The sequence below is a fragment of the Salvelinus sp. IW2-2015 genome, linkage group LG4q.1:29 (genome assembly GCF_002910315.2).
Source record: "Salvelinus sp. IW2-2015 linkage group LG4q.1:29, ASM291031v2, whole genome shotgun sequence".
In the NCBI taxonomy this organism is placed as follows: domain Eukaryota; kingdom Metazoa; phylum Chordata; class Actinopteri; order Salmoniformes; family Salmonidae; genus Salvelinus; species Salvelinus sp. IW2-2015.
The window spans coordinates 52120501-52128594 of NC_036842.1; the positions used below are offsets into that span (position 1 = coordinate 52120501).

General features: G+C 40.1%; 1 protein-coding gene across 1 annotated transcript in view; it reads left to right on the forward strand.

Annotated features, from left to right (window-relative positions):
• Window positions 1-328: 328 nt before the first annotated feature.
• Window positions 329-8094, forward strand: part of LOC111962135 (proteasome subunit alpha type-1) — a 16118-nt gene continuing 8352 nt past the window's right edge. The window contains exons 1-9 of the mRNA XM_023984986.2: window positions 329-402; window positions 2364-2408; window positions 2569-2670; window positions 2861-2964; window positions 3325-3413; window positions 3672-3742; window positions 3877-4006; window positions 5808-5887; window positions 6080-6184. Coding sequence (XP_023840754.1) covers window positions 400-402; window positions 2364-2408; window positions 2569-2670; window positions 2861-2964; window positions 3325-3413; window positions 3672-3742; window positions 3877-4006; window positions 5808-5887; window positions 6080-6184 — 729 coding nt within the window. The 5' untranslated portion in view covers window positions 329-399. The remainder of the gene's footprint in view (window positions 403-2363; window positions 2409-2568; window positions 2671-2860; window positions 2965-3324; window positions 3414-3671; window positions 3743-3876; window positions 4007-5807; window positions 5888-6079; window positions 6185-8094) is intronic.

Below are 8094 nucleotides of genomic sequence, written 5' to 3' on the forward strand. Positions count from 1 at the left end.
ACATTCAAAGTGCTCATCTAGGCACACTGCAATTATGCCTGTCATTGCAACAACAAAAAAATGCTATAACAAAATGTTGTTTGCTTGTATTACTGCAAGTATTTTATTCTAGTTATTGCAACCTCCGAGGACCATGAATGTGAAATAAACTTGAATGTTTTTTTTTATTACATTCATCAAAAATCTAAATTTACTTTCAGAATTGACAGGAATCGTGGCATTAAAAAGTACATTTGACATAGATAGCTGTCTTTGGTCAAGTCAAAATGAGTAAAGTTTCCAATCTTTGATGACATTTCGATTTTTCATCGACTGGACAGACTTCTGAGATCTACTGCTTTGCCTTACGTCACATATTTAGGAAAATAAATCAAACCAAGTCACAGTTCAGCAGCAGAGATGGTAAGAGTGTATAAAGTAGGGGTTTTGTTTGAAGCTTGAATATTTGCTTAAATAATACAGATTGCATACATTGAATGACAAAGGTGTTTGATAAGGATGCTAGCTATCACTCGTTAAAATAGTTAACGTTAGCTAGTCTATGAACACCAACGTTACGAAACGAGTGCACTGTGAGTAAGCATAAAACATAGCTACTATAGTAGCGTCTATGGACGTTTATGATTTTGCACGAGTTAGCTAACTACTGCCTTATTGGCAAACTAGRTAGCTGTAACAATAGATTCAATAAAGTATCCAAACTAGTTTATGTAGCTAGCTAGGAGCTAACATAGCTAGCTAACGGTAGCTAATTTAGATGGCTGGCTAGCTACCTAGCTGTGTTAGCTAGTTAGCCTAGTAAATGTTGAGTGTTTCACTTCCGTTACCCAACTTTTACCGAATGCCGGTTCTTTGCAGTCTGCCTTACCTATGGATGTAAAGGCAAATTGAAAACTTCTAYCTAACTAGATGCTTTCTTCCAACTGTTTGGGACCAGCTACTTTGTTGCTTGAACAAAGCTATCATGCCTATTGTACCTCTGAAACTGCAAACGTGTTCGACGTCATGAGAGGTGCACCCATAGAAGTCCTGTTCTAATTCTATGGATGCACCCATGAACCAGAATCTGGCTTTACAGGAAACGTTATGGCGAATCTCCTTTAAACCCAGGAAGCAGCTATTCAACTTGCCATTAACCAGCTTTTCAAATMTAATAACGTTAAAATACGTTCGTTACTCAACAAATATGGAGTTTAAAAAAAACTGGTGTAAAAATACTTTAAAATACTTCAAGTACTACTTAAGTAGTTTTTTGGGGTATATGTACTTTACTTTACTATTTAAATTTTTGACAGCTTACTCCACTTACGTTCTATTCCTAAAGAAAATAATGTAGTTTTTACTCCATACATTTTCCCTGACACCCAAAAGTACTCTTTACATTTCGAATGCTTAGCAGGACAGGAAAATGGTTAAATTCACACACATCAAGAGAACATACCTGGTCATCCCTACTGCCTCATATCTGGCGGACTTACTAAACCTAAATGCTTAATTTGTAAATTATGTCTGAGTGTTGTCCCTGGCTATCCGTAAATTTAAAAAACAAGAAAATRGGTCCGTCTGGTTTGCTTAATATAATGAYTGTGAAATGATTTATACTTTTACTTTTGATACTTAAGTATATTTAAAACCAAATACTTTTAGACTTTTACTCAAGTAGTATTTTACTGGGTGACTTTTACTTGAGTAATTTTCTATTAAGGTATCTTTACTTTTACTCAAGTAAAACAATTGGGTACCTTTTCCACCACTGCAAGCAACTGAAGAAAAAAATCCTATTCGACACTCACGTCCCAAGGATCCCAGAGAGCCCTAACCTGACTGCATGCACAGGTTGTAAGTCGACAACAGCTCAATACATTGGAGGTGCCGAAGAGGCCTTTTTTCCCATTACATAAAACTTTTTATTTAGACCTTTTTTGGAAGTACATATCATCCGTGATAGCAGTAAATGACGATAGTTGCTAATTGAAACTTAATTTGGTGAGTAATAAACGTATTTTGAGATTATTACGCTTGAAAAGCAGGTCAATGGCTGCTTCCTGGGCTTAAAGGAGATTCGCCATATCACCTGTTCCTGTAAGGGCAGATTCTGGTTCAGATGCACCCCTATGACAGGTGGCTGTAAACAAAGCCACAAGGTTGCTTTCTAGCTGGCTCTATATTTTATTTATAGCAATGCAATACCTTTGTCTGGAAGAGTCTAGGGTGGCAAGCACATTCTGTGTTGAGGTGCAGTCCACAACAGTTTTTTGGTTGATAACTCATTGCAATGCAAGATAACTACGTAAGTAAAACATTTCTAGACAAATGTACATTGAAAATATTGACACTACTGCCTTCTCTCTCTCTCTCTGTAGTTCCGTAACCAGTACGACAACGATGTCACAGTATGGAGTCCTCAGGTGAGGGATTTKTTTTTGCCTTATACGGTCGTTATTTCTTGCAACTTCCTCACGTACTCACTAGAGTGTGAACATTCAAATTAATCTAAATGTTTAGGGAATGAGGTTCCCTGCAGTGTCTCCCAAATAAGTTAACGTTATCAATGCARTTGTGTTTCAGGGGCGCATTCACCAGATCGAATACGCCATGGAGGCGGTGAAACAAGGTTCGGCTACAGTGGGGCTCAAGTCCAGAACCCATGCAGTCCTGGTTGCTCTCAAGGTATTCCCCGTTAATATCCCAGTTCTATTCTACACTGACAGTTTTGGTTTTTCAAGGGTTACATAGGAGTTACACTGGGGTATCAGGAAAACGGTATGTCTTTTACCTGCTACATTGGATGCGTGGCGTGAGCCACTCGCAGTGACTGTCAATGGGCTGTTGAGTGAGACTGGTGTTTGTTTCTCCACAGCGAGCCCAGTCAGAGCTGGCTGCTCACCAGAAGAAGATCCTCCACGTTGATGAACACATTGGCATCTCCATTGCCGGGCTGACTGCAGATGCCAGGCTCCTCTGGTACCATTTACATTTTTTTAAACATTTGAGTCATTTAGCAGACGCTCTTATCCAGAGCGACTTACAGGAACAATTAGGGTTAAGTACCTTGCTCAAGGGCACATTGACAGATTTTTCACCTAGTCAGCTCGAGGTTTAGAATCAGCAACCTTTCGGTTACTGGCCCAACGCTCTTAACCGCTAGGGTACCTGCCGCACACTAGGCTATCTACAACACACACACACACACCTTGGTGTCCAGTTGTAGAAATAAAATGTATGAAAAACCATGTGTCTGTGTGCAATGTATATCCACTGTCATTTGTGTCAAGATAACCACTTCTTTCCCCGTCTTCTTTCCCCTTCTATCTTCTTCAACAGTAACTTCATGAGGCAGGAATGCCTGGACTCCAGGTTCGTGTTTGACAGGCCTCTCCCAGCATCGCGCCTCGTCACGCTCATCGGAAGCAGTATCCTTTCAGTCATGCGTTCAATTATTGATCCCTAGAAGCCCGCYCCCAGTTTGCCATGCGTTAACATTTTGCTGAGTTTAGAACAGTCCTAGGGGACCCCAAACAATCCGTTTGAAAGTTTGATACTCCAATAAAAATGTATGCAATGTGTCAATGTCAAAAATGACACTTTCGTGAGTTAAGCGGTGAGGTTTGGGAAATGGCGCGCTGTGCTCTCTAGACAGTTGACAAGGTAACCCTTGACCAGTCCCTCAGAAACTCAAATTCCCACACAGAGGTATGGAAGAAGACCCTATGGTGTGGGACTGCTTATCGCTGGCTACGATGTAAGTTCTCTTTGTCATGTTTTAAGGGAAACTATGTATGCTGATCAAGGTGTGTAAAACTCTGTATWTGTGATTCTTAAAGCAATAGTTATTAGTAATGTGAAGCAACAAAGTCATTTGGTCTCTTCTTGTAGGACATGGGGCCTCATATCTTCCAGACCTGCCCCTCTGCAAACTACTTTGACTGCAAAGCCATGTCCATTGGAGCTCGCTCCCAGTCTGCCCGCACATACCTAGAGAGACARATGGACACCTTCCTGGACTGTGAGAGCATGCAGACACACACACTATATTTGTGGTTTTCACAATTACTAACACAAATGCATACCTATGTGTCTACTACACATATTATAAAGTAGATACTGTTTGAGGCTTTTTCTCTGTAGCATATCTCACTCGCACACACCTACAGTTGAAGTCGAAGTTTACATACACTTATGTTGGAGTCATTAAAACTCGTTTTTCAACCACTCCACAAATTTCTTGTTAACAAACTATAGTTTTGGCAAGTCGATTAGGACATCTACTTTGTGCATGACACAAGTAATTTTTCCAACAATTGTTTACAGACAGYTTATTTCACTTATAATTCACTGTATCACAATTCCAGTGGGTCAGAAGTTTACATACACTAAATTGACTGTGCCTTTAAACAGCTTGGAAAATTCCAGAAAATGATGTCATGGCTTTAGAAGCTTCTGATAGGCTAATTGACATAATTTGAGTCAATTGGAGGTGTACCTGTGGATGTATTTCACAGGCCTACCTTCAATCTGCAGTGCGCTCTTGCTTGAACATCATGGGAAAATCAAAATCAAAAATGGAATCAAGTAACATGCAAGAACTCAGAAAAGATAATTGTAGACTCACAGCTGGTTCATCCTTGGAGCAAATTTCAAACGCTAAGGTACCCACTTTGCATCTGTACAAACAATAGTAACACAAGTCATAAACACATGGGACCATCGCAACGTACATTATCTGCTCAGGGAGGAGACCGTTCTGGTCTCCTAGATGAACATACTGTGGTGCGAAAAGTGCAAATCAATCCCAGAACAACAGCAAAGGACCTTGTAAAGATGCTGGAGGAAACGGGTACAAAAGTATCTATATCCACAGTAAAACGAGTCCTATATCGACTATAAAACGCTCATCAAGGAAGAAGCTACTGCTCCAAAACCGGCAATAAAAGCCAGAAAGTTTGCAATGCACATGGGGACAAAGATTGTACTTTTTGTAGAAATGTCCTCTGGTTTGATGAAACAAAAATAGAACTGTTTGGCATAATGCCATCGTTATGTTTGGAGGAAAAAGGGGAGGCTTGCAAGCGAAGAACACCATCCCAACCGTGAAGCACGGGGTGGCAGCATCATGTTGTGGGGTGCTTTGCTGCAGGAGGGACTGTACACTTCACAAAATAATGGCATCATGAGGAGGAAAATAATGTGGATATATTGAAGCAACATCTCAAGACAAATGAGGTCTTCAAATGGACAATGACCCCAAGCATTTCAAAAGTTGTGGCAAAATGGCTTAAGGACAACAAAGTCAAGGTATTGGAGGGGCCATCACAAAACCCTGACTCTAATCCTATAGAACATTTGTGGGCTAAAAGCGTGTGCGAGCAAGGAGGCCTACAACCTGATCAGTTACACCAGCTCTGTCAGGAGGAATGGGCCAAAATTCACCAACTTATTGTGGGAAGCTTGTGGAAGGCTACCTGAAACATCTTGACCCAAGTTAAACAATTTAAAGGCAATGCTACCAAATACTAATTGAGTGTATGTAGACTTCTGACCCACTGGGAATGTGATGAAATAAATAAAAGCTTAAATAAATCATTCTCTCTACTATRATTCTGACATTTCACATTCTTAAAATAAAGTGGTGATCCTAACWGACCTAAAACAGGGATTCTTAACTAGGATTAAATGTCAGGAATTGTGAAAAACTGAGCTTAAATGTATTTGGCTAAGGTGTATGTAAACTTCRGACTTCAACTGTACACAACTCAGCACCTGCTCTGTGCATTTATCCTTTTGTCCATTGCATTGACTATACTCAGGTAATCTGAATGAGCTGGTCAGGCATGGTCTGCTTGGGCTCAGAGAAACACTCCCAGCTGAACAGGACCTCACCACTAAGGTAAGCTTATATGGCTCAACCAACCTGTCATAGCCCTCATGTTCCCCACAGTACAGGGCTGTGTTCATTAGGGCACCCAACAGAAATGTTTAAAAAAGTTTTGCAACATGAAAATAAAATGGAGTCCCTCTCTGTTTGGTGCCTAATGAACATATCCCTGGGCTTTACTGAGTAGCTCTCCCTGCCTTTCAGAATGTCTCAATCGGCATTGTGGGGAAAGACATGGAGTTCACCATCTACGACGATGAGGACGTGGGTCCTTTCCTTGAGGGTCTGGAGGAGAGGCCACAGAGAAAGGTAAGAGTCGACTTGGAGTTACTGTGGAAAGTGGTTGGATTAATGCTAGCCTGGATCCACACTGAAACAGAACAATTKATTTGGTATCCAGGCTAGGATAAGGCACTCTCAAAGATATTTGTAGATGAGATTATAATAATATTATAGAATGGTTAACAAACATCACAAATTTCACTTGAAGGTCCCGAACAGTCAAAATCATGTTTTTCATGAAATTGGATGACATTTGGATGAAACCAGATTAATCAGATGTATTTATCAGGCCCTTTTTAGATCAATAGATTAGATCAAACCGAGCCTAAAACCCCAGAGAGCAAGCAATCCAGATCAAAGTAGGAAAAATACCTGCCTCTAAAGTTCGACCATAAAGTGTATTTATTTGGCTTTTTTATTATTTTTATTACAGTAGTTACATAGCAAGAATAAAGTAATTTGATATACATTACCGGTCAAAAGTTTGGACACCTATTCATTCAAGGGTTGTTCTTATTTTTTTAAACTATTTTCTGTGTTGTAGAATAATAGTGAATACATCAGAACTATGAAATAACACATATGSAATCATGTAGTAATCAAAAAAGTGTTATATTTGAGATTCTTCAAAGTAGCCACCCTTTGCCTTGATGACAGCTTTGCACACTCTTGGCATTCTCTCAACCAGTTTCATGAGGTAGTCACCTAGAATGCATTTCAATTAACAGGTGTGCCTTGTTAAAAGTTAATTTGTGGAATTTCTTTCCTCCTTAATGCGTTTGAGCCAATCAATTGTTGTGACAAGGTATGGTTGGTATACAGAAGATAGCCCTATTTGGTTAAAAGACCAAGTCCATATTATGGCAAGAACAGCTCAAATAAGCAAAGAGAAACGACAGTCCATCATTACTTTAAGACATGAAGGTCAGTCAATCCGGGAAATTTCAAGAACTTTTAAAGTTTCTTCAAGTGCAGTCGCAAAAGCCATCAAGTGCTATGATGAAACTGTCTCTTATGAGGACCGCCACAGGAAAGGAAGACCCAGAGAAACCTTTGCAGCAGAGGAAAAGTTTATTAAAGTTACCAGCCTCAGAAATTGCAGCCCAAATAAATGCATACACTATTCAGAAGAGACTGTGTGAATCTGGCCTTCATGGTCGAATTGCTGCAAAGAAACCAATACCGCCAACCCCTCTTTTACGCTGCTGCTACTCTCTGTTTATCATCTATGCATAGTCACTTTAACTATACCTAGATGTACATATTAGCCTGACTAACCAGTGCCCCCGCACATTGACTCTGTACCGGTACCACCTGTATATAGCCGCGCTACTGTTATTTTCACTGTCATTTTACGTTTATTTTATTTTTATTTTCTTTACTTATCTATTGTTTACCTAATACCTATTTTTTACTTAAAAATTGCACTGTTGGTTATGGGCTTGTAAGTAAGCATGTGACAAACTTTTTGATTTGATTACTAAATGACACCAATAATAAGAAGAGACTTGCTTGGGCCAAGGAACACAAGCAATGGATATTAGACCGATGGAAATCTTTCCTTTGTTCTGAGGAGTCCAAATTTGAGATTTTTGGTTCAAACCGCTGTGTCTTRGTGAGACATAGAGTAGGAGAAAGGATCGCTGCATGTGTGGTTCCCACTGTGAAGCATGGAGGAGGAGGTGTGATTGTGTGGGGGTGCTTTGTGGGTGACACTGTCTGGGATTTATTTAGAATTCAAGGCACACTTAACCAGCATGGCTACCACAGCATTCTCAGCGATACGCCATCCCATCTGGTTTGCGCTTAGTGGGACTATCATTTGTTTTTCAACACGACAATGACCCAACACACCTCCAGGCTGTTTGAGGGCTATTTGACCACAAGGAGAGTGATGGAGTGCTGCATCAGATGATCTGGCCTCCACAATCGCCTGA